The sequence below is a fragment of the Durio zibethinus genome, chromosome 15 (genome assembly GCF_047325235.1).
Source record: "Durio zibethinus cultivar Kanyao isolate XHJ-2024 chromosome 15, ASM4732523v1, whole genome shotgun sequence".
Taxonomy (NCBI): Eukaryota; Viridiplantae; Streptophyta; class Magnoliopsida; order Malvales; family Malvaceae; genus Durio; species Durio zibethinus.
This window is the reverse complement of record NC_143176.1, coordinates 19,779,961-19,806,835: the sequence shown is the minus strand read 5'-3', so window position 1 is coordinate 19,806,835 and position 26,875 is coordinate 19,779,961. Positions and strand designations below refer to the sequence as shown.

Sequence of the window (26,875 nt, the reverse complement as noted above, 5' to 3'; positions counted from 1 at the left end):
CTTAGTTTCTTGGATTGTGTTTTCTGTTGTTTTTGGAATTTCTTGCTTCAGTTACAGAAAGAAAAAAAAAAAAAAAACAAACAGGGCTTCTAAGAAAATATAATTTAATGGATGAAATACATTCAAGTTACAAATAATTTTCTGCAGATATAAATGCAATTTACATAGTGTTTGAAGTCACTGTTTCGGATGATACTTATGCCAGAAACTTTTAAGCCAATTCCCACGATGAATAATATATATTAATATTAAAAAAAAAATCAAATTCCTGGAAAGAAAATGGTGACCAAGATAAAATTATTCATCAACAAAAGGTGAGAGCGGGAAGATCTGCTACAATGGTTAGAAAAGAAGAAAGCGGACATTGACAAATGAGAGCAGGCTACTAAAAAAGGCTAATGAAAAAGAACAGAAACAACCAAGAAGTTTCCAAGAAAACAAACATTACGTAAGAAACCAATCAAAAAGCAAAAAAATTGTCTTGATTGATCAGTCAGCCATAAAAGAGCATTTTGTGGAAGGATTTCTCAGAAACTTAGCAAAAAGAACAAGCTCTGTGCAATGGATGAGTGGCTTAGATTGAATAGGAGCAGAGAAAGTCTTGAGTTGCAGTCCATGAAGCCTCCACAGAGAACATCAATGTGAGGTACTTAAAGCATTTTTATTAATTCGCCATGAATTCCAACACACGACAATGAAGATTAAAAATATACCTATGCCGTCTGAAACAGGAAGACTTGTGACAGCTACAACTTATGGACAAATATGTTGTACAGAAACAAAGGACTAATGATATTAAAAGAGAGACTTACATCAAAACCCATTAAATCTGATGAAAATTTTCTATTCCTCCACAAAGACAGACGGTATTTGGGCAATCTTAGACCAATCCTGCCCATTTTCTTTACTAACCCTTGCTTTAAATTGCTTAGTCATACCTTTTAGCTTCAACTTACGGCAACGAACTAGGTGAAGAAAACCATTTGGAATCATCTGTAAGTTTTCACAATACCAAATTTCTATATCCTTTACAATGGCTAGAGCTCCTTTTTGGATTACCGGTACCTCTAGGTCTTGTAACTTCCAAAGTTTTTGAACTCTAAGCAAAGGACAGCCTCCCATGGAGCAAACCATAAGTTTCCCTGTATATGAATCAGCTAACAACTTAAGAACTCGAAGGTTTGGGAGCTTCTCTAGATTAGGCATGGTATCATCCAAAAGTCCCGACATTGACAGTGTAATCTCCGTGAGATTTTCTGGGAGTTCTTGCACAACTAGTGGATTGTTCAACCTTCCCATTAAGTATATAGTGGAAAGATTCTTGAGGCTGGACAAAGGCCTTAAGTATAAATCGGAAGGTTGAACTGATTCATCATCAATTGATCTCAGCCTTAAAGATTCTAGGTGAATCAACGTTGCAATCCATTTGGCCAAAGACTTCTGTTTTGACAATGCTAACTGGAATGCAAGTCCCAATTTTCTAAGATTGATTAACCTATTAAGGCCACCTTCCAATGGACTCTCTTCATCAAGAAATGCTCCCCATAATGTTTGGAGATGGATTGGAGAGTAGGCACTTGTTGGAGCAACAAATTTACAACAGTATCGGTCACTCAAATACAAATCGAAGTTGCTGCATCTTCCATATAGTATTAGGAAGGGTGCAAATATGTGTGTTTTTCAAATCCAAAGTCTGGAGCTTGGGCAAGTGGCCAATTGATGATGGGAGCATCTCTAAGTAAGTTCCTCTCAGGCCGAGATACCTCAGTTCTTTCAGCTTCCCTATTCCTTAGGTAACTTGGGTCGAAATACACCTTCAAGGTCGACTATTAGCAACCGCAATAAAACCTTCCCGAAATTCCTCTGCGAAGACAGTTTCCCATCTCTTCTCCAGGTACAGGTCCCTCCCTAAAATCAAATGAAAATAGAGAGCGTAGGTCGCCATAATAAGATCGCAAAGAACTATTTGTTGTTCTATTGCCATGAATGTGATGGAAGCAATCATCCTGCTCATCAAGGTGATTAGCAACTCTCCGAATCATACCTGTGGTTGAGGATGAACAGGAACATGCAGCTTCGTCTGGTACTTGTACAAAGCTAGCTTTCTTAGCTTTTGACACCCACTGATCTCTTAAAGGATGGTGCATCCTGCACTTCTTTATTTTGCCATTAGACTTCCATTTAACCACTTGAATCATACCTTGATTCTCCAACTCTTTTAGATACTTTTCTGCAATATCTTCTGCCGCTTTTTTGCTACCTCTTTGTTTTTCGATCAGTCCTTCAGCAACCCACAGCACAATCAATCTCCTCACTGGGATATCATAGTTTTTATCAAATAGCGCACAGTAGGAAAGGCAAAGCTTCAAAGGCGATGCCAAAGCATCACCAACCAGGCTCGAGGTATAGTATGTTGATGCTTGATCTTTATAAATTTGCTCTAACACTGTTGAGTGGTCTAGAGTCGCTGGTCTGGTCTAGAGTTGCTGGTGTGCTTGACAAAATTTCTGCTGCTGAAGAAATTGCTGGAGGTGAGCCCATGCATTTCTTGACAATATCTCGTCCAAGTTCTTCCAACTCCAGAGGGACTCGTGGTAACTTTGCAGTAAATAACTCCCACCCCTCTTCATCACTTAGTCCCGTCATATGATATATAAATCTTTGGCTGTGTTCTGGTTCCTTAGAAAGAGCTACTGCTCTATCACGCGTGGTTATCAATATTCTACTTTCATCGGGGAATAAACTTTGAAGGGCATCCCATTGCTTCAATGTCCTCAAATTATCCAAAACAAGAAGATTCCTTCCATTCCTCAAGGCATCTTTGATCCTTGCACTTAATTCTTCAATAGATAATTCCTCTACGTCTACAGACAATTCCCTTTCTTCCATAGCTGATTCTCTTTCTGCCTTTCCCATCCATAACTGTTTTGCTAAGATTTGCAGAGTCCCTTTCAGTTCAAAGTCTTGAGATATGGTCACCCAGGCACGAGAACGAAATGATTAGTAACAACACCACTTTTATAAACTTCCATTGCAAGAGTAGTCTTGACTGCTCCTCTTGCACCTGTAATGGAAACCACTTTGGGGCTCAGTTAACCTTGATACTAATATGTGAATGACTTCCTCTAGACCAACAGCACGTTCTTCTTTTTGTCATCGATAGACAATGATCTCTTTTGCCGTTCCACTGCTCCTGAATCTTTCCTTGCCCTGACCCTGACAACTGAAATTCCTAGCTCATTTCCCCTGGAGACAACTCTCAAGATTGAGGACCTGATGCTTACAATGTCATCAATCAGTTTACATATCTCAACCCGACTCTTGAAAAAAGGGAAAGAGTCCTTGATAAAATTACTGCAACTGGATTGTTTAGATTTTCTTTTCTTAATATAAAAGCATCTATTACAGCTTCCACCTGACTTGCAAGTAATCTTACTTCCTCTCCATAATCTTCCAACCCTGTTTCTTGTATTACATTTTTCGACATAAGATGCATCCCAGCCATTCCTCTTTGTATTAGTCTGAAATCCTCCTCAAATCCATTTAGCAACTCTTGTTCAAAAATTAAAAGGTTTGAAAGATTACCAATTGCTTTAACAAGGCTGGATTCTGTTGTCTTCCATGGGCTTGGGGCCAATGTCTCCATCTTTTACTTTCACCGACAATTCAGTTACAACAGAAAAACAAAAGTTCTATAGCAACTCTCATTTTTGGACAGCAGAAGTAATTAACAAAATAAGATGAAAGCATGACTGATCAACCCATCATATGAGTTGAGACTTCAGACCCAAAAACAAGCAACTTCCCATCAAAACTTAGAGCAAAACAAGCAACAAAATCAAATCAAGACCATCAACAAGAACAACTAATTTTTATCTCAAAGATTTGAAAAAGGAACTAATGTATATATGTAAACAAGATAAAATTAATATAATTAACTTATTGATTTCTAGTTACCTACAAACCCTACATATAACTTGCCTTGGAAAAGCCAGCTTAGTTAAAACATCAAAAAGCTACCAAGTTTATAGCATTGCTTGCATGTAACAACTATAGATCGACTCAGGCAAAACTAAATTTCATAATTTTGGCAATGATGCAAATGGGGTAAACCTGGAAACCTTGTAGATGGTAGTAAGATATCTCACCTGACTATGACTTTCCAATTTTTCTTCTTGTTTCTACTCTTCTTCTTTGACAGCCAAATTCTCTTCTCAAATAGCAGTTTTTATTCAATAGCATTTGAGAGGGAATGGTCTAAAGTTAAACTATATAACTAGGATGGTAACTCAAGGAAAGGAAAAACCTTAGCGTCACTGTAATTAATCAGCTTTTACAATACTTTTTTTCACATGTTCTAGATGTAATAACAAAGTTTGGGCTTAAAAAAAAAAAAAAAAAGAGAACAAGGCCTTGGGAAAAAAGGATGAAGATTAATCAAAACTCTAGGTTTATATAATGGTAGGATATGGAAATATTTGGCAGAAAAAAGAAAAAAGAAAGAAAGGGATTTAGCAGATAATATCAAAGAGTTTATCTTTGGACAGAGGGAGTTTGGATTTATGTTAGTTTGTCCAAGTAAGGTAAACATATATATGAGGAAAAGAGAAGGAAAAAACTAGCATTGGACATGAACAATAATACTGTTGATGAAACATACTCAAGAAAACAATTGTTTTATGTGATCAAGGAAATTGTAATATTACAATGTATATTGAGGCTTCCTAAGAAAATTATTGGTAACACCCAATATGTTGAAATTTCTATCTCATTTCAACTGTTAACTTTATCATTAATCAATTTTTTAAATTAATTATGACTCAAATGTTTCTTTTAAAATTATGTAATAATTAAACGAGTTAATTATATATTATTAGTATGCATTTGAAATTTAGAAAAATATATAAATTGATATCTAAAAAAATAAAATATATAATTTACACTTTAAATTTTTAAATAATATATAATTTTAATTTTAATTTTAATATTGTTAATTTAACTCGCTTATATGATATCTAATTAGTACAATTTTATTATATGCATGTTATTTGTTAAATGAAAATGTTAAGTACTTTTGTAAAAATTTAATGTGGATGTTACATGATAAAAAAATATTGATTAATCTTAAATAATTTTTACGGTTTAGGTAAAAATTTTTTTTATATATTTTTAATTTATATTAAAATAGATGTAGATAATGTGTATAATGAATATATAACTTGATAATATTTATCAAATATCACATATGTAAGCATATATGATTAATAGGATTAGACTTTGAGTTAATATTTTACATAATTTGAAAATTTATGCTGCAAATTGTATATCATTTGAAAGTTTAGAATGCAAATTATTTAATTTATTTCTTTAAATATCAATTTATATATTTTCCTAAAATTCAGATAACAAAAATGTAATTAGCACTAATAACATTTGATGTATATTAAAAAAATTAAAAAAATAATTAAAAAAATGAAACTTGTGTTTGTGTCTCATCGAGTTAAAAATTTTATGAACAATGAAATAAAATCGAATTCAATGAGCTAGTCTCTTTTTATGAATAGTAATTTACCAAAAATACATGTAAAAGGCTTTGTTTCGTCAAAAATGATTTTTTATATTTTTTGATGTTTGTTTGATAAAAATTTATCTTATCAATAAAAAATGAATCCATTTTTCAAAAAATTATCTTCCTCATTTGAAAAAGAAAAGATAATTTAAAAAAAAGAATCGTTAATGGATAAAACTAATTACCAAGTTGGTGAGCATATTTTTATTTAAATTGAACCTTGAACATGATTTTAAAGTTTGGACTTAATTTGACCTAATCAAAATATTATTATATTAATAAAAATATTTTATTTAATTTTAATTAAAATATTTAAAAATATTAACATTAAAAATTTTCTAATATTTTAATTTTAAATATTCTAATATTCAATCATAAATAGTATTATGTTATAATTTTAATAATAAGTAATATATATTAATATAGTAAATAATATTCTATTATTTTAATCAATAATATTATTTTAATAATATAATTATTTTTTAATCATTTTAAAATATATTACTTTATATTTTATTGACTAATATATTTATATTACTATTTTAATAGTATAAATATTTTAATAATAAATATTACTATTTTAACATTATTATATTAATAAAATAATATGTAAGAATAATAATACTATTTTAAATATTTTCAAATATGAAAATAAATAATAATAAATACTTTGTTTTAAGTGTTTAGTATTAATATAATATTGCAATATTAAATGTTATTATTAAAATTTAATTATTATTGAATATTAATAATTTTAATAATAAATAATTTTTAATATTTTAATAATTATGACAATATTATTTAAATAAAAAATAGATTCATAAAAAAATCAAATAATAAAAAATATTTTTCATTGATTCTTTTAAACAACAAAAAAATTTTACTTAAAAAAATATAGATATTTTTAAAAACATTTTCAGAAAATTAATTTACACAAAAAAATAGGCTTTGAAATCAAAATGTAATATAATTTTTGCATAATAATATGGTTATTAGATATTTGATTTTCTATTGTAAATAAACAACAAGCTTCCAAATTCGAAGACAAAAAGCTAGTAAAATTAAAAAGGAAGGGGCAAATCGGTCACGCCGGAAAAAGAAACAAAATGAAAACAAAAACATTGAAACAAGGTGCTGAACTCAGCTCCACAAAATCCTTGTATTTTCTATCCATGGCCACGCTTTCTTTTTCCTCCCTGAATTCTCTCTCCTCTTATTTTTCTTCTTCTTCTTCTTCTTCATCTTCGTCTTCTACTAACCATTTCATTCCTCAACTATACCTAACAAAACAAGAAATCCCCACACTGTCTCGTTACAATTCTAAACGTAAGAAGCTTTTTTATCAACCCACAAGGCTCATTCTCCACCCTGTTTTGTTGCTCAGTGGTTTTGATAAGCCCTTGGATACCCAAACTATCCTTTCCACTATCAGTGTTTTGGTTGCCATTGCACTCTCTCTCTTTCTTGGCCTCAAGGTGATTTCCCTTTTATCAAATACTCTTCAATTTTTATGCATTATATAGGTTGGAATTTGATGGATTATGGTGGGTTTTTCTTTTGGGTTTTTCAGGGTGATCCTGTCCCATGTGACCGTTGTGCTGGAAATGGTATTTTTTTTTTTCTTTCCTTTTTCTTTGCCCTTTGTTTTGGGACTAATGATAATGAAGCAAATACCAGAGCTTAAAATGGGCTGTACCAATTAGAATGGCAAATGTTTGGAACATGCCAATGGAAAAAATACACAATTAGTCAACCAACTAGTGTTTTTAACATGGTCATCTAACTATTAATTTTTTCAATTATCACTTGAAATTAAGCAAGTATTTTCTTCTCAGCCATTAGTCTGTACGTGAGGCTACCACATCAATGATCATGTATCATGTGGCATTGCCACCTTATTCGACATACCATATGGCATATTGATAGTTAATGTGAAAATGAAATGAAATGGCAGTGTGTGGTGCTTGATAGCTGTTAGTATGTCGTTAAAAACTGGCGGTTGAATGATAAAAAAGAATAATTGCTTAAATTTAATAAATTTAATGATTAAATTGAAAAAATTAATAATTAAGTGATTTTTTTTGAAAACAGAATTATTGTTGAGTGACTGGTATATGTTATCCAATGATCATCTTTAACAGTGGCAAAAGCTATACTTTTGGTGACTGAGGACAAAATCTTTCAAAAGCAATTAATGGCAGGATTCTACTGATAACTGAAGGCTTTTGGCGGACTGAAAAACACAATTTAGATCCTTCTATATAGACAATACTTTAGAAGCAACTATAGTTTTTTTCTTTTAAGTTTTGTCTCTGTATTTTGTATTTTTCTTTTAACGGAAATGTGGCATCCAGCTTCAATACTTATTGATTAAATCAAGCTTCTCCATAGATGGCTTTCTATGCTTGTAAGAACATGCGAGCAAATGCAGCAAGCTAATAAGCATATCTTTTTCGTGATGGATATAGGTGGTACAAAATGTGTCTTCTGCGATGACGGTAAGATGAAGCAAGAAACAGGCTTGATTGATTGTAGGGTGTGTAAAGGTGCAGGTAAGATTTACGGCCATAAATGTAAGGATGCTTTTTGCATATTGGTTTACTCCATTTCGGTTCTTTTTAGCAGTAAAAAAAATAGTTGGAGCAATCAGTGGCTGTGTTTCCATTGAACTTTACATCACCAGCTTGTGCATTCACATGGAAGTTAGTCCGCAACTCTGCATGAGTTAACATCCATGAATATTTCCATCAGTTAGTATAAAGTTGTCAGTATAGTGGTTTTTTGTGTCATATTCTGTTTAGTTTGGTCTCTAATTCAGTGTTTGAATGATTTTTCAAACCGATAACTCTTTAAATTTTAATCTGTTGGATTGAGCCTCCTTGCATTTTTTTTTTTAACGGGATTGCTGGTATCCATATAGGATTGATATTTTGCAAGAAATGTGGAGGTTCTGGATATTCTAGACGTTTGTGAGCTATGGTTCTGCTTGCAACAGTCACACTCACAGACACACACATACACACACACACACATATATATATATATATATATTATCCGTAAGGCTAGTTTATCAGTGCTTTGTAATTCATTCATCCGATCACTTCTTTCTTTCTTTTTTTTTTTTCTCTTTCCTTTTTCCTTTGTCTTCTTGTCTGTCTCCTCCTCTTGTATCCAACTGAGTATGTAATTCGGAATATCTGCTTGGGTAATTACTACAAAAGCTATAAATTTCTTTGTGATTTTGTTCCATTTCAATGATTTGTCTTCTAAAAGTAATTTCCTAGTGACCAAATCTAGTTTTTAAACACCTGAATGTTAGTGATTTTCTTTTATTAATTTGGAAAAAGAAAAATGAGTTTTCCCCATTTGTTTTGATGTAAAATTGCCTAGAATTCTGGTTTTCTTTTATTTCCATGTAATAAGGTAGATGGCTAATATATGGAGTCATATAATCCAAAAGAAACAAGCATTGAGTAATATAATCAACGTTAGGCCAGAAGATTTTTATGAGTAAACTTGTGAGAATCACAAGCAAACATTTTCCCATTGACCTTTGTACTAATGAACAAGGTTTGATTAGATAGGACCATGGTGATTCTTGCAGGGGGAACTGTAATTGTAATTCCAAAACAAAAGCTTTCTGTTCACTGTTGCAAGTTGAAACATTGCTAAAAGGTCATTTTAGAAATAAAATGGAAATAAAGATAGAAAAACTTTATGATAATTCACTTCAGATTTTGCACCATACAGCAGGATTTTTGGTGTAAATTGCTGAAATCAAGATTCTCTGAATTTCCCTGCTCGGTTAATTAATTCAAGGAACGTTTTCTGCTTGCAATTATTTAGAAAGGTGATATTTATTTTTTCTCAATTTGTTTGGTACATATTAATTTTCACGAAATTTAATAAAAAAAATTTTGATTTTAATATGTTTAATATTAATTTATACTCAATTAACATAACATGATATGATATAATTAATATGATTATATATGAATAATACGATTTGATAAAATTAATTATTTAAATAATATGATACGACATGACACAATTAATATGATTATATATGAATAATAAGATTAAACATGATTAATTTATTTATTTAAATAAAAAAATATTTAAACAAAAAATTATTTAAAAATTAAATATTTATAATCTATTTAAATATCAAAATAATATGATAAATATGATTATTAATTTATTTTTTAAATAAATTAAAATAATTTTTAAAATTTTTTATGTTATAAATAATATTGTGTCATAGACATGTCATTATTATTTAATACGAACATAACATGAATAATATTATATCTTAATCTTATTGATACGATTAAGATATCAAATATAATTATATTAAATTTATATATAATTTTTTTTATTATTTTTATATTATATTATTATATCATATGTAAAATTATCATGTCAGCCAACGTTCTAACGGAAGAAGTAAGGTGGGTTAGTTGAGTTTATCTATGGGCACAGGGCGTAACCGGGATGGGTTAGCCACGCCAAAGCCTTTTAAAGGGAGTCCGTTCCGGGATAAACAGAGTGAGAGTCAATTTTACGCGAAGGCCTCGAAGGGGTAGGCTGGATGGGTTAGACCACGACAAGTCTTGAAGGGGAGTAGGTATATGGGTCGTGATGAGAACGTAGGAAAGAGTATGCTTCAATTGCACATCGGTGAAATGAAAGATCGTGACCGACGCACTAAATATCGAAGTAGCGGTTGAAAGCTTTTTGTCCTACTAAACCTTACTACAGAAAACTACAGAAACAACAGGCCATTAGCTAAATAATATACTACAGCCCTTAACAGAAAGCCGCCGCCATTTAACTTTTTCTCTGTTTCCTGCTCTCTCCATCCTACCCTAGGCTCTTCTTCTTAACCTCCGAATTCCATCGTATCCCCCACTGAAGTAGGAAAGATGTCTAGCATGGCTGTGTCTGCTTCCACTACTACCCCTCCCTATGAGGTTGAAGAATGCAGAGGAGTCCTTCGTGTTTACAGCGATGGCTCTATTTGGCGTTCCTCTAAACCAAGCTTCAGTGTCCCTGTTGATGATGATGGCTCTGTTGTGTGGAAAGATGTTCTATTTGATCCTGTGCACAACGTTCACCTCAGGCTCTATAAGCCAGCTTCACCATCATCTGCCAAGCTCCCCATCTTCTATTACATCCATGGCGGTGGCTTTTGCATTGGATCTCGTGCCTGGCCTAACTGTCAAAACTACTGCTTCAGGCTTGCTTCAGAGCTTGAAGCAGTAGTGATTTCACCAGATTATCGTTTGGCTCCTGAGAATAGACTCCCGGCAGCCATTGAGGATGGTTCCACGGCTGTGAAATGGCTCCGAGCTCAAGCCCTGGCTGAGAATCCTGATTCATGGTTAACTGATGTAGCTGATTTTAGCAACGTGTTCATATGTGGTGACTCAGCTGGTGGTAATATTGCTCACAATTTGGCGGTTCAACTAGGGGCTGGCTCATCTGATTTGGCTCCAGTTCAGGTCAAAGGCTATGTCCTTTTAGCTCCTTTCTTTGGAGGGACAGTGAGAACCAGGTCGGAAGCAGAGGGACCAAAAGATGCCTTTCTTAATTTGGAGCTCATTGACAGGTTCGTGATAGTTTTAAACATGTCTATAACATTTTTCACTTGCATGAGTAAGAATCGGGTGTCAATACCAAGAGAATTCTTAAATTTATTGGTTTACATGCTTAATATATGTCCAGGTTCTGGAGGTTATCTATACCAATTGGAGATACGATGGATCACCCACTGGTAAACCCTTTCGGACCAGTCAGCCGCAGTCTTGAACATTTGAATCTTGATCCTATTCTGGTAGTGGTTGGTGGAAGTGATCTGTTGAAAGACCGAGCAAAGGAGTACGCCCAGAGACTGAAGAGCTGGGGGAAGATTATCAAATATGTTGAATTTGAAGGACAACAACATGGGTTCTTCACTATTAATCCAAACTCTGAACCTGCCAAAGCTTTGATGAAGATAATGAAACGCTTCATCACTGAAAATTCCAACTGAGAGGGGTCGTTTTGAGCTCATGTTTCAATTTCTATTAAGCTTGTCCTTGGAGCATAGTTAATGTTGTATGTGTTAAAGAGTGTGTGGAAATGTGGGATCCTTGGATCACAAAATTAAGATTCACTTCACCAAGTACCAATGACATGATCAGATGAAGACCAAATTGTTAAAAACCCTTCTTTTTTAATCTTCTCATTATCCTCCTCTACGGCATTGCCTCATAGCCACGTGTAAAATTCTTCGGACATTTCTGTAATTTGGTATTTCTTTCAAAAAGAAATAAAAAATCCACGCACTATTCAAAATTTTCTACCATTCCTAATGGTCACAATTTCAGAAACATATTGGCATCTTCATCGTCCGATCCCAGATTCTCCTTCTCTTAGTTTTTCCCTAAAAAAAAAGTTAGCAAACCAGTTCAATTCTCACGTTACCCTACAACTTTCCTTCCTCCCAAACACTCCATAACATCTCTCTCAGACCCTAGTCACTTCGCTTTCACTTAAACGAATCGTTTCCTTTCAAAATGCCGTTCCTTTCCGACACGGCGAGCGCAATCAAGAGCCGTTTTGGTTTCCAGGACCGGTACTTTTCCCCCGAATCGGTCTCGTTGTTGTCGTTTCGTAGTCCTCCCTATCCTCTGGTGAAATCAACGGTGAGGGAGAATCCCGGCCATTCCGCTGCCGTCACGTCGTCAATTCGGAGCATCGTTGACTGGGACGATGATGAGGCTGAGAGAAATGAATCAGCGCCGCAGTCGTCCCAGAGCTTTGAGTTCCGCGAAGATCCGTGGTTCTGGAGGGAGCATAATGTGCAGGTCAGTTGAAATGTTTGAATCTTATCTAATTTCCGTAATGAATTAGAAAAAAGAAAGAAAAGAAATCTGCTGAATAGCCAAAACCTAATAAATTTTTTTATAAGTATTTCACATGAAAGTAAATTTATGTATCTAAGATTCGCAAAAGTTAAAATTTTAAATTAAATTATTGTGGATATATCGAAGTTAAGCTGGTTGGATTGAAATTTCGTTTGTTTTTGGGATATTAAATTAGGTTATCATCAGAATTCGTCCCCTTAGTAGTTCTGAAATCTCGCTACAAGGGCAAGTGTATTAGGACAGATAGTTGTCAGATAATTACTTAGACGGGGCACCCCGTTTTACATTTGATCTTGTTGCTGATGAACGTGTTAGCCAGGTATCCGTCATTTTATTTTTTTTAATATTTTATGTATAGTTCTTTGTTATTGTGAAATTATTACATTAAAGTGATTTTCCAGGAGGTTCTCTTCAAACTGGTTGGATTGCCTGCTAAAATAAAACTTAATGGTTAAACCATATTAGTTGAATTAAAAGCCATAAGCTTCAAGCTTTTAACATATTAGGCACCAAAAAAAAAAAAAAAAAAGAAGCCAAAGTGATGCATAGGGTGCTGTAATTGGGGGAGATTTGAGGCCTAAAATAGGGCTTGGTTTGTAAAGGGAAATGCATTTCATTCTTCATTCTTCATTCTTCGTTTGTGAGGTGTTTGTTCTCCTAGTTTTAGAGAGAGTATAATTGTTTTCTGGAGTGGTTGTATTCCCACATTATTTTTTTAGTGAAATTCCTTTTATACTTGCCTTTGGACGTAGCCAAATTAGTGAACCACTTAAATTCTCGTGTGTCTCGTTTTCATTATTATTCTCTCAACTTTTAGTTTAGTTGCGTGTTGTCACTAGGGGTGTAAATGATACATTAGTACTCGCAAGTAGGGATAGCGAGTTAACCCGTCCCCGACGGGTTCCGGCCCGACCCGACCTCACGGGGTCGGATTTTTTTTTTGAAATTCGGGTTTCGGGGTCGGGTCGGGTCGGGTACAATAAGAAAACAGTCGGGGTCGGGTCGGGGTCGGGTTTACCTAAAACCCGACCCGATATTATATAAAAAATTATTTTTTAATTAATTATTTAATTTTTTATTATATATATATTTATATAATGATATTTTTAAATATTTATATTTAAAAAATAATATTTTATATTTAAAAAAATAATATTTTATTAATTTCGGGTCGGATCGGGTCGGGTACGGTTGCGTGGTGTCGGGGGTCGGGTCGGGTTCGGGTATGAAAAATCAAAAAAAATTTCGGGTAGGATCGGGTTTGGGTTTAATAAAACTTAAATCGGGTCGGATTCGGGGCGAGCAAAACCCGCCCCGAACCCGACCCGATGCCAACCCTACTCGCAAGCTACTCGGGTTCGATTCGAAAAAAACTCGAATTCGGTTCGATTATTGTCGAGTCGAGCTCAAGCTCGAGTAACTCAACTTATCGATCGAGTCGAATTCGAGTATTCTTATATCTGACTCGAGTAGCTCGCGAGCCTAATCGAGCTTTTATATTTAAATATATTTTATTATTTTAATTAATAAAATATTTCGAGTCCGAGTTCGAGTTCGAGTTCGAGCATGAATAATCAAACTTTTGTCGAGTATACGAATCGAGCTTATTTTTACATATTAATTGAGCTTAATCGAGCGAGCTCGAGTAGCTCGAATTCGATCACGAATCGAGCTCAAACTTCAAAAATAAAATTCAATCGAGCTCGAGCCGAGTATCGAGTCTCAAGTTGTGAGTTGAGCTCGAGCTCGAGCTTCTCACTATTTGGCTCGGCTCGGCTCGTTTACAGCCCTAGTTGTCACTTCTGCAAAGACTCAAATCCTAACAAGTAATATCAAAACAGCAAGGTTGGAGTTTTTGGTATATGACATTGTTAAAGTATACGGTACTGTTCACTAAACATACTGTTCACATATGTGGTACTGTTCACGTATACTGAAAGTTAGTAGCGTGGATAAATACGTTCTAGGAAGTTCTATCTAATGAGGTTGGGTTTTAAGTGAGACCGCTTGTGACCTTCCAATCTTTTTTGGAAGCTTACTTAGTGAAAGTATTGTCCATATGATACTATTTTTTGTATACGCTATAATTTGTTAGCGAGATGGTAGTAAGTGAGCAAATCATAAGTGAACTAATAGTGACAAAATACGAGATCAAGAGCTTCAATGGAAGCAATTTCTCATTGTGGAAAATAAGGATGAAGGCAATCTTAAGGAAAGAAAATTGTTTTGTAGCAATTGAAGGCAGGCCTGCAGAGATCACTGATAATGCCACAATTATAAAGTTTATGATACAAATTATATATGTCTTTAATATCAATTTTTACATTTCATTATAGACTTTTAACATTAAAAATTCAGTATTTATATTTTTAGTATTAGATTTTAATTTATCAAATGTTAACTGATATTATTAAATGGAAAATGTCAACTGATGTTTATCGACATCGGTTAATATTATATTTATAAACAAAATATAATCAATATCTCGTTCTTGAATTTTTATGAGTATACTGTATTAAATGAAAAAAAAATTCTTGGTAAATTTTGGCTGAAGAAAAGGTAAATAATAATAATAATAATTTTTAATTAAAAATCAAACTCACACGAATCATGCAATAATTACTGAATTAGATATTCGGATGCAATAATAATATTTTTTTTATTCATTTGAGAATAATTTCTAAATTGTAATTATTAAGGCAAACCAAAATGGGTGAAGCTGACCATTTGGTTGATGAGCATTACAAGGGTAATCAAGAGGGTCACTAGATCTTATTGTTGACAAACGATGTCGCATTTGCAGAGATGCTCATTATCTGGCAAAGGTTGATAAGAACAGTGCATTGCCTTTGCGGAAGCTCCATACTCTTGCATTTATGGCTTCAAAACATTCGAAAGCTTCATTGTTGCAGCATGTCCCTGCTATTTTCAGTTTAGTTGGACAGAGCATAAGTTCCTTTGTAGAGGCGGAACTAGAGAGGACAAGCAGGCCATAGCGAGGGATGATAATGAGTTGAGTCAGAACGAATTTTTATTCGTCTCGAATTTGATTTGATTTTATACTTAAAATATTCGAATTTAATTTAATTTAATTTTTTAATATTATTTTATATCTGAATTCGATTCGATTTGATATTATATAAAATCGTATTTGATTCAATTTGATCCGAAATTAATAAAATATTATTTTTTAAATATAAAATATTTTTTAATATAAATATAAATTTAAATAAATATAAAAAATTTATAAATATAAAATTAAATAAATAACTAAAAATAATTTTTAATAAATATATATCAAGTTGGGAGCAAACTTGCCTTTGAAATTTTTTTATTTTTACTCGATCCAACTCGATTCAATACTTGATTTAAAAAAAATTAATCTTAAATAATCGAATTAAATTAAAACTCATCAATTACGAGTGAATTTGTCATTCATAATCATGACCTTTCCAAAAAATTTTTACTTCTTTTATTATACAAATCATCGATCCAACATAATTACTATTTTGATCCTTTATTTCCCTTTGAAATTATTGTTTAGTCCTTTTATCAATCTCCTACATTCGTCTCCACAAATATATTACACGAAATTTCATTAACATGAAATTGCCGAAGTGGAGGATGGGAGAAAAAATAAAAAAACAAAAAAAAAGAAAAAACCTTTCAAAAAAATGTTTTCTTTTAAATATGTTTAACAGCTTGGTATCGAGTGTGATTTATATTACGTTAGTTGATATTTAATGTCAAAAGTGATGATTTTATAAATATATATATATATATATATATATATATATATATATATATATAAAAACAAAACAAAACGATGCACGTTTGGACAACTTGAAATTAAAATGAATTTTTTTGAAAATTAGGAGTAAAAAATAACCAAAGTTCAAAAATCACAGAAGTTGATGACTCTAAAAAGTTGATAAGTTTAATATATTTTCAGCGTATAAATATTATATATTATTAATAAATTATATAATAATATATCATAAAAATTAATTTTAAAAATTAAAAAAAATATATATAATTATTTTTATGAGATATTATTACATGATTTATAGAGAGCTTATAATATTTATACATCGATAATATATTAAATATAAATTAAAAAACCAAGTAGGAAACATAATTACAAGTAGTTTTAAACTGGAGAGTTTACAGTGGATCATTACATGCAGAACAAGAAAAAGGTCCTTGGCTAAGCTTATGACCAACCAAAACCAATTTATGCGTATAACCCCACGCCCTTCTTTTTCTTCGTTTGTTTGCACGTTTTCTTCTTTCGGTGCTCTTTTGATTTTTTCAACATAAGCCAAGACTTGGCTTATTAAAGTCAATCTCGTCGACTTGAATTATCAAGGCTATTATCTAACACCCAATTGGTCAGAAATAGACCATGAAAGCCATATGGTACACGCCTAGGCAACTTAACTGCTGCAATGGTAGTGAAATCGGGTGATTTGGCATCCATCATAAGGAATATCGATTCATCAGTTTGCTCATTGTGAACGTAAGTCATGACAAATCCATCATCTTCATCATTGAATTCGACATCTTCGTCTTCTTCACCATTCCTTCTCACAAATAATGGCTCTCCTCCAAAACAACCAGGTCCATAAAATCTTCTTCCAATTTCAATCCCTGTTTCCAAGTCAATCTTTACCAAACCTGATGTTTTTGGGGTCTCTTCAAGCACTCCAAGATACAAGTAACGGGTTTTCTTTCCTATATAAGCTTTATTTATTGATCCAAGCTCCAAATTTCTTGTCGAAAGAATGTTTCTACAAACATTCCCTGTCTTGGTATTGATTTTTACCTTCTCCAAAACAACATCCAATTTCTTCTTATTTAAAAAATTTTCCAAAGACATGATATTTGATGCCACGACCACAATCTCCTCGTCACCATTTTCCCAAGCATTTATGATATGAGATGCGTTGAATCCTGGAACCTCAAACCACTTCAACTCTGAGTCACATTTGGCATACCGTGGCAAGATCCCAATTCTAGTGCTTTTTTTTGGTTCATAAACCAGAGGGGCGCCTCTTCCGAACAATACTTTTGGTAGTGAAAACACTAGCTGCGTCTCGTGAAAAATTGCGAACCTCTTGGTTATAGCAAAATCATGAATTAAATTTGGTTTATGTATGCAAAAGATTGGTACTTCTTTTTGTTTAACACCCTTTTCGTCGATTCGAAAGAAGGTAAGATGCGGGAATGCAAAGCTCCAAGAAAAAGCAAATGTCTCCTTCGTTTCCTTATCGAATTTGGGATGTGCAGTCATGGTGGAGAGCAACTTTTTATCAATGTCCCAACGCCCCAAAGTCTCAATGTCACCTTGCTGAGTTACATTAACAATATATGGCAAGTCAGACTCACATAGAGCAAAAAGTTTACCTGAAAAGAAAGCAAGGCTAGTATTGGCTACACCAATCCCCTTCATGATATCTAGATGTCCAGTTATGATTCTAGTTATGCAAACACAAAAACGAACAATATCGAGTAGGCCATAAAGGCCAGACAACATGTTTGGGACCATGGGAAAACCAACTTCTCGCTCGAGCATATATTTGTAAGTCTTGACATAGCGGTTACAGTATGTTGCACGACCATTTGATAATCTCAAGGAGTGAAGCACCATCGCCTTCGAACAAATGTAAAGCACGACAAGGTTGATGTAGCGGGTTTGGACCATTTCGGATGTAAACGCCGTTTAAAGAGAGTGGAAGCTTACCCTCTATTACTTGACAATCCGTTGGTTCCATTTCCTCCACTGGAGCCAAGTTTCCCTGAAAGACATGAATCGGATCGACAGAAGGGTTAAGAGGCGGATCAATGATGTTGGAAAAGAAGTGGAGGATGGAAGTTTTCATGGTTTTAATGTTCATTTGCAAGGGAGTAGTTTTTTTTAAGGAAAAAAAATATGGGAACCAATGCTTTGGGTTTTGGGGTTGGTCGGATCATCACAACCTCACAAGGGAAACTCAGAATTGGTGAACATGTTGTTGATGATTTCATTTTGGCCTTTGGGTGATTCTTTAATCACATTGGTCTATAAATAAGGAGATACAAATATGGTACGTAATGCAAAAATTGAAAGCAAAGGAAGGCAAATAGTTGAATGCAAGTTGCTCATTTACTTTTTTTTTTTTTTTGGGGGGGGGGGTGGGTGAGTCGTATTATCAAATTGATTGATACAGTCATGTTTAATAAATTTTTAATTTTTTATAATTTTATGTTCAAATTAAATTTTTTTTATAATTTTTTATAATTGATTTTAAATTAAATACTTAGGATCTCATATACATTGCATTGTATATACAAGTGGGTTGACTGTTGACAGGAAAGAAACGTTGGAAAAGAACAAATTTTAGTTTTGGACGCATTCATTATGTTTATCATTAATCTTCACATATAAAATCAAAGATTAAAGTAATCATGCCTATGTTTTTTTGGAAGAGATATAGATAAATTTTTTTAAGTAAAATTTGTAAAATTTTTAATTAAAATAATTAAATAAAAATTAAAATCAAAAATCAAAATTGATAAATTAAAAGAGTTCGTTACATAAATTAAAGGTGCAAAATCTGAAAAAATTTGGTATATATTTTTAGATAATATTTTTAACAAAAATATTGATATAATTTTTACTATTGAATAAATATTAATCAAATTTGAATTGTAAATAATATTTTTAATTTTTTTTACATATTATTAATTTTCATATTAAACTCTATAAATTTATCGGTTTGAATTTTTTATTAAAGTTTTTATTAAATCATTTTTAAAAAAATTCACAAATTTCACTTAAAAAATTTCATCTAAGTTTTTTTCCTGTTTTTGCTAGTAGATCCTTGATTCTTGATTGTGTTATATGCAAGTACGTTAAAAGTGTGGTTTAACGTGATAACACCACCAAAAATTTTAGTTTTACTAATGGAATTTTTCGTTGATAAAAGCCAAAAATTCGTCAATAATAGCATTAGAGACAGTTTTAGTGATGAAAAAATTTCATCGGTGTTAACTATGTTGGTAATGCTATTCTGTCGATAATTGTTGAAATCCATCGATAAATTTTGTTGATAATTTATTACCAACGAATTTACCTACGAAATTTTTTATCGGTAAATTTGTCAGTAATATTATTTTTCAATCATATTTAACTATTATTTAATAATTTTTAAATTTATTTTTAAAGTAATTATATGAATACTAACATATACATAAATAAAATAAATATATAAATAAAACATCCTATTTCATTTATAAAAAACTATCATAATAATTTACAAAATTATGTATAAATTCTAATTAAAAAAATATAAAAAACAAAAGTCTTATTCTGTTTATAGTTTACACCACAATGTTGAAAGTGGAATGAAATTTTTATAAGATTACAACGGAATACAATCTATCAGGTATTATTCTAAACATGTCATAAAGAATTTTTGGCTTGAACGTTCAAATAATGAAAATAAATAAAAATAAAATACAACCAGGACATAACTTGATATATCTTCTTCATTTAATGAGAAACATAAATTCCATCTTCATCACCTCTACCCATAATAAATGATGACATGCAAATGCCTAAACAAAAAAGACAAGAAAAGAATGTGAGATGCATAAAGAAATTGAACGCTCAACGAAAAGTAAGATGCAACATGAAAATTCCATGTATAAACCATATGTAGATTGCACATGCAAACTAATAGAGGACATGACTGGAAAGAATATATTCTATTTACTAATCTCTACACTATGAAAAAGCAAACATTGCCACCCCAATCAAACTATGAAAAGCAAATCAAAGGCTACTATTTAGCAAATTCACACCCATATACACATACATTCAAGGTGTACGATCCAAAAAAACCTACATTTACACTTCATAAATATTTACATAATTGCACATTTATTAGATGAACAATAATTAACACTGTTTTCAATTATGCTAGGTTTAGTATACTACAAATAAGCAAGAATCTCTCAAAATTTGTCTTTATTTACCTTTTTAATAAATGCATGTACTATATTTTCCATGTCTTGCACAATGCTTTTAGGTCATCCCTTTACATGACAAGTCAATTACCACAACTTATTAGCTAAATTAATCCACATCATGACATGAATATGTCAACATAAAAAAACTTGCAAAAGGTTGAAACACTCACCGATAGTTACTTCTGCAAGTCTAGGAAAATCAACCAATGTCAAGTTCGCCACTACAAAAGAATTGAAGCAAAATAAAGTAATAAATAAAAGCAAAAGACTAGAAATACATTTAGCAAATTTTACAAAAGAATTGAAGTTCAAACAATTGGAGCTAATAATTCAAGCCAATTTTAAAAAATAGCACAAATCCAATCTACCAATAAACTAATAATAACCATTGAATGATAGATAGTAGGTATACTTGTTAATTTCAAAAGTAAAGTAAGCTCATGTTGATATTGCAAAAAAGTTGGCAAGATGAATTGAAACCACTAAGTTACTAATTTGAATCCTTTAATTTTCTTTATCTTGGATGAAAATAATTGGGAGGTTCAATTTGGGTACAAAATAATTATTGGTTTATTTTAGATAATGCCTATTCATGAAAAGGGATTAAACAACTTGACTAGTACTTTTTTTCACTATTAAGAGAAAAGATACTGAGATGGATTGGAACACTAGAGATTTGTTTGGTACGACCAGTTTCTCTATCTATCTTATCAAAAATCCCTTGCTTAACAGTAGCTACAAAAATGTAACACATTCATATATAAGCTCAGCCTTCAAGATTAAACAAGGATATAAATAACTAAAAGAAATTGCAAAAATTAATTCAAGAACATAGTACTAAAGTTAATTGATCGTGACAGCATTAAATTAACAAATGGATTTACAAATAGATTATGGACAAAAAGAATAAAATAGAACAATTTAATTTATTTATATTAAGTTTGATCAATACAATAAAACCACAATAATTCAATAATTAGTAACATATAAATTTCACTAAATTGTCAAATACGTAAATTACTTTAAAATAAATATAAATCTTATTCTACATCAAACCCAATTATAACCTCAAATCAACATAAATAATTTTAATTTCTATAATTATTATTAAAATTTAGAAAATATTAAATATAAAACATCCATCAAAATTTATATAAATCTTAATACATATCAAATCCAAATTAACATCTAAAGGTTAATAAATCTATAACAAAACCTAACAAATCTCAACAAAACTTTCACAAATAAAAAATAAATTATTGAACAAATAAAAAAATTTTCCAACAATACTAAAAATAAATAAATAAATAAATTATACTCAATGTTATAACATATAGATTCGTAAACCTACCGTTAGACATATGTGAGAGGAGTCGCCACCAATCTTTTTTTGTTTAGGTATGATTGATCACCTAAAGCAGATTTTGATCCACAAAATCAGATTTCAGGTTTAAGAGTACGGTTATTGTGGGAAAGATTATAGCACCCCTACAGTGTCCATCCAATGGATGGTATCAATTTGGTTTCAAATTATTCAAGCCTTGATCATATTTGTAATTTATCAAATTATTTAATATTAAAAATATATCTTTAAATTCTCCTAATAGTTTGGTAGCAATGTAAGATAATTCTCTCACTTCAAGAGTATTCATGGAGACTAGTCTCTCACCTTGAAGAGGCTATGTTATCGGATTTATTAATTTATTTTACTCTAAAAAATCGGTAAAGTCTCCCAATGGTTTGGTAAGACTTACTTTGAAGTAGATCTCTTAATAGTTTGGTGAGATTTTATTATAAAAAGATTTTATGAAATTTTTTTTAGAATTTATTAGGTCTCCCAATAGTTTGGTAAGACTTAATTTGAATCAATTTTCTAATAGTTTAAAGGTTAAAAATATTTTTTTTTTATTTTGATATATTTTTTTTTTTTGAAAATTGATTTATAAGATTTCCTATTTGAAAAGTTATTTATTTATTTATTCTCATTGTTATTGTTATTATTTATTTTTTTAAGAAATAACCATAAAATTTTATAAAATAGTCAGTAAAAATAAATAAGTAAAAAAAATCAATAAAACAGATAAAAAGATTAAAAATAAAATAAAATGAAATCAATTAAGAATATAAAATAAATAAAAATCATAAAATAAAAAGAAAACAAAAAAAGGAAAACCTGCGAAATGAATCGGGTTTGCTCACAAATATTCACGTGGGTTATCGGGTCAACATGCAGATCTGGGGTATTTAAAACGACGTCATTTTGGGTCAGTATATAAACCAAGCGCAGTGTTTCAACCTCAGAATCTCAGTCCCCTCTCTTTCTAGCTTTAGGATTCTTTACCTTTTCTTTAAAATCCATCCGAAAACCCCACTGGAAACTAGAATTGGTCACTAGTTTCTAGAAATTTTATCAAAATCTAGTCGAAAACTTCAACCTCCGCCGAAAAGATCAATGAAAAATTCAAACATTCATTGAAAAATTCATCCTAATTCAGAAAAACACAGGAAAACCTAGAAAACCTTTAAATTTTTCTAGAAAACTCCAAAAATCTCCCATAATTTCACTTTAAACTCTAGAAACTTAAACACCAATCCAAAATTCCAAAAAACATTTCAAAATCAAAACCCAGAACCCTACTACCAAAGATTTCATAAACGGCTATCACCAACAATTTGCTACCTTTTTTTACATCATGTCCTGTCTTTTTTATTATGAGTCCAATTTATAGGCAACCTTAGAACCGGTTTTAAGAAATGAACAGAATCAATATCAGGCTTGAATCCTATGATTGAGTTCTATCCAAGCGTGATTTTAGGCCCCATAATTTTAGCAATCATACTGATATGATCTTACATTAAAACTTTGACCACGTTGGTGAGATTTTGACCCTAATTTCTTATCTAGATTTCTTTGTTCACATTCGGATTAGGATAAAAAGAAAAAAGAAAATAATAATAATAATAATAGAACAATGATAAATATAATAATAGTACTAATAGATCATAATATTAATAATATACTATCTAATATATTATACTATATGATATAATAATAGTAATAGTAATAGTAATAGTAATAGTAATAGTAATAGTATAGTATCATAATATGTACAAGGAAAATTGATCTTGATTAGCCTCGAACACAAATGAGTGTCTATAGCTATCTTTCTTTGCACATCGCTATTAAATAGAGATGATGTAAAGACATAGATACCCACTTTGTTTGAGTCAAATCAGTGAGTGAAACTAACAAGAATTAAACCTTGAGTCGAAAAGATGATATAGGCTAAACCAAGATCAAATGACTGGGATGATGTCGCAAGTCAAAAAGTGACCAAGATCGAGTCGAGGTCATAAATGAATGATTGAGATGATGTTACGAGTCTGAAAATGATCTGACTTGAACTGAGATCAGATGACTGAGACAATGTCATGAGTCTAGAAATGACCAAATTTGAGTCAAGTCGTAGATGAATTATCGAGAAGATGCCACGAATCTGAAAATGATCTAGCTTGAGTCAAGATTGGATGACTGAAAAGATGCTGCAAGTCTGAAAGTGACCTAGATCGAGTTAAGGTCATACATGAATGATCGAGATGATGTCGTGAGTCTTGAAATGATCTAGCTTGAGCCAAGATTAGATGATTGAGATGATGCTGTGAGTTTAAAAGTGACCAAGACTGCGTCAAGGTCATAGATGAATGATCGATACGATACCACGAATCAGGGAATGATCCAGTCTGAACTGAAATCGATTGATTGGGATGATGTTGCAAGTTTAAAAGTGACCTAGATCAAGTCAAGATCATAGATGAATGATCGAGATGACGTTGTAAGTCTTGAAATGATCTGATCTCAGTTGAGATTGGATAATTGAGATAATATCTGAGTTTGAAAGTAACCTAGATCGAGTCAAAGTCATAGATGAATGATCAAGACGATGCCACGAGTTTTGAAATGATCTAACTTGAATCGAAATCGAATGACTGAAAAGATGTCACAAGTCTAAAAATGACCACAATCAAGTCAAGGTCGTAGATGAATGACCGGGACAATGTCACGAATCAAAAAATGATCTAACTTGAACCAAGATTGGATGACTGAGATGATGCTATGAGTTTGAGAGTGACTAAGATTGAGTTAAAGTCCTAGATGAATGATCGAAATGATGTCGTAAGTTTGAAACTGATTTGACCTGAGCTAAGATCAGAACCTATGATGAATGATCATACAATGATATGAATGTATGCCCTATCTAGGATGCAAATGGAACATCCATCATGGTACTAAAGCCTTTATAGCTTTCGTCTACATTTTTATTTTTGTTCATCTCTGGTAATGAAATTGTCCTTCGTTACCCTAAACAAGTATTTATCTTCACCCTAAGAAAAACTTTTGAAATCAATAATTTTCTTTTATTTGGAGGAGTTCATCCTTGGTCATTGTCTTTTTTTAATTTTCTCAAAGTAATACATAATTTCTTATGATTTTGTTCAATTATTAATCATTATCTCAATTTTAAAATATGAGATGCAAGTTATGCACCTTTTTTATTCATAGCAAGGCATATAGAGGAAGGGAAAATATATATTAAAAGTGGAGAATATGACGAATATCATTTATTTGGATAAGCAATAACTTACAAATGATGGTTAGGAACAAGATGAAGGTGTATAGGGATGGTTATTTGGGATAGCAATACCTCAAGATAAATGATTAGATAATCATGACAACAAATCTTGGATTTCTTTAAAAACTCAACAAACTATGATGCCCTAACATTTTAGAGTTCTTCAAAAATCATTAACTTTGGTATGCCTTTCATGTGATGCCCTATCCAAATTGCCTTCATTCAATTCAAGTCATCTTTTTGGGTTTTCAACTTGAACTCTTCTTCCCTTTATTTATTTATTTATTTTTTTGCTTTTGTTTCAAATTACCCTCTGGGGTTTTCAACTTAAGCTCTTTATTTTTTTAAGTAGAGTACTTCTTTATAGTGTTAGAAGCTTATCTCCATACATTTCTAACAAGATTAAGGCTCTTCCTAAAAAAGCTCTTTTTACAATATATGGTTCTTCTTAATTTGGAGTCCATTTTTCCCTATCGTTATATTGGCTTGAAAGAATTATTTTCAATACCAACTTTTTCTCTTGAAATTGGTGAGGTCAAACTTTTTTGTCGTGAGTTGTCATCATTCTCTTTTAGTATCACTGGCCATGATAAAGCACTACTAATCTCTTTTCTTCAATGAAATTTAACTTGTCATAGTACTCTTAGACCCATTCAGCCTTTTTTAATCCCACTTCCTTTAAGACTCTTAGAGATGGGATTTCTACCTCTATTGGTAGTATAGCTGCCATTCCATAAACCAAGAAAAAAGAAGTTGCCCTAGTAGAGGTAAGCATGGAGATTCGATAAACATGTAGAGTAAATGGTAATTTCTCATACTAATCCTTATATGTTTCGATCATCTTTTTCAGAATCTTTTTGATGTTTTTATTTGTAGCTTTCACTGCCCCGTTCAATTTTTAACGGCATAGAGCTGAATTATGGTACTTAATCTTGAACTAAGCATATATTTCTTGTACCATTTTGCTATTCAAGTTTTTTGCATTATCTGAGATGATCCTCTTCGAAAGCCTATATCTACAAATTATCTCTCTTTTGATGAACTTGTAGACCACTAATTTAGTCACAGTTATGAAGAAAGTAGCTTTAACCCATTTAGTAAAGTAAACAATCATCATAAAAATAAATCTATTTCCATTTAAGGCCTTTGGGGTAATAAAACTAATGATATCCATTTCCCACATAGAAAATGATTAAGGTGGTGCCATAATATATAGAACGACATGTGGGACATGAATTTTATCAATATAAATCTGACATTTGTGATATTTTTGACCATAATCAATGTAATCTTTTTTCATTGTCAGCCAATAATATCCAGTTTGTATAATCTGCTTAGCCATCATGTGTTTATTACCATATGCACCACATACGCCATCATAGACTTCTTCGATAATCTTTTTGGCTTCAAAGACACTTACACAATGTAGTAACACTTGATCTCTACTTCTCTTTACAAAATTTTTCTATCCAAAAAGAATTCTAGAGCTAATCTTCTTAGGACCTTTTTATCATTTTTTATTGCTTGATCTAGATACTGCTGATCCTTTAGATCTCACACAATGTTAGGATACCAAAGATTGCCATCTTCTTTCTCTTTTAGGCTAGCACAATACATTGGTGTATTTCTCATATCTAATTTGATGGGTTGAATTTCAGTGGTATCGTCAATTTACACCATCATAGCTAAAGTTGCCAAAGCATCTTCTATCTAATTATCTTTACAAGATAAATGTTCAAATTGGATACTTT

The 26,875-nt window shown here is 31.6% G+C and overlaps 3 protein-coding genes and 1 pseudogene across 4 annotated transcripts; 2 read left to right on the top strand and 2 right to left on the bottom strand.

Moving 5' to 3' along the window:
• Positions 1–843: 843 nt before the first annotated feature.
• LOC111302056 (disease resistance protein RPP13-like) lies at positions 844–2,916 on the bottom strand. Its single transcript, XM_089744248.1, has 3 exons — positions 2,446–2,916; positions 1,849–2,363; positions 844–1,633 (listed from the first exon to the last, which is right to left on the bottom strand). The coding sequence occupies exons 1-3, from the start codon at positions 2,914–2,916 to the stop codon at positions 844–846; spliced, it is 1,776 nt and encodes a 591-aa protein (XP_089600374.1).
• A 3,756-nt stretch (positions 2,917–6,672) lies between these two features.
• LOC111302438 (uncharacterized) lies at positions 6,673–8,824 on the top strand. Its single transcript, XM_022898351.2, has 4 exons — positions 6,673–7,044; positions 7,140–7,176; positions 8,038–8,121; positions 8,490–8,824. Exons 1-4 carry the CDS (start codon positions 6,676–6,678, stop codon positions 8,540–8,542), a joined length of 543 nt encoding a protein of 180 aa, XP_022754086.2. The 5' UTR covers positions 6,673–6,675; the 3' UTR covers positions 8,543–8,824.
• A 1,087-nt stretch (positions 8,825–9,911) lies between these two features.
• On the top strand, positions 9,912–13,254 carry LOC111302055 (strigolactones hydrolase CXE15-like). Of its 2 annotated transcripts, XM_089744723.1 has the most exons (4): positions 9,914–11,180; positions 11,297–12,420; positions 12,656–12,799; positions 12,882–13,254. In XM_089744723.1, the coding sequence occupies exons 1-2, from the start codon at positions 10,495–10,497 to the stop codon at positions 11,601–11,603; spliced, it is 993 nt and encodes a 330-aa protein (XP_089600849.1). In that variant the 5' UTR covers positions 9,914–10,494; the 3' UTR covers positions 11,604–12,420; positions 12,656–12,799; positions 12,882–13,254. The 2 variants fall into 2 exon arrangements, with proteins under 2 accessions (XP_089600850.1, XP_089600849.1); XM_089744724.1 differs by having other exon boundaries at positions 9,912–11,180; positions 12,656–13,254.
• A 3,365-nt stretch (positions 13,255–16,619) lies between these two features.
• LOC111302054 (putative carotenoid cleavage dioxygenase 4, chloroplastic pseudogene) lies at positions 16,620–18,644 on the bottom strand (annotated as a pseudogene).
• Positions 18,645–26,875: the final 8,231 nt, after the last annotated feature.

Coding starts and splice junctions, on each gene's coding strand:
- LOC111302056 (XM_089744248.1), bottom strand. CDS start 2,916: ATGGGAAAGGCAGAAAGAGAATCAGCTATGGAAGAAAGGGAATTGTCT. Junction 2,364..2,445: donor ACTCTAGACCACTCAACAGT/GTTAGAGCAAAT, acceptor TCGCCTTTGAAG/CTTTGCCTTTCCTACTGTGC. Junction 1,634..1,848: donor CGCAGAGGAATTTCGGGAAG/GTTTTATTGCGG, acceptor TGGAAGATGCAG/CAACTTCGATTTGTATTTGA.
- LOC111302438 (XM_022898351.2), top strand. CDS start 6,676: ATGAAAACAAAAACATTGAAACAAGGTGCTGAACTCAGCTCCACAAAA. Junction 7,045..7,139: donor CTCTCTTTCTTGGCCTCAAG/GTGATTTCCCTT, acceptor TGGGTTTTTCAG/GGTGATCCTGTCCCATGTGA. Junction 8,122..8,489: donor TAGGGTGTGTAAAGGTGCAG/GTAAGATTTACG, acceptor GTATCCATATAG/GATTGATATTTTGCAAGAAA.
- LOC111302055 (XM_089744724.1), top strand. CDS start 10,495: ATGTCTAGCATGGCTGTGTCTGCTTCCACTACTACCCCTCCCTATGAG. Junction 11,181..11,296: donor AATTTGGAGCTCATTGACAG/GTTCGTGATAGT, acceptor ATATATGTCCAG/GTTCTGGAGGTTATCTATAC.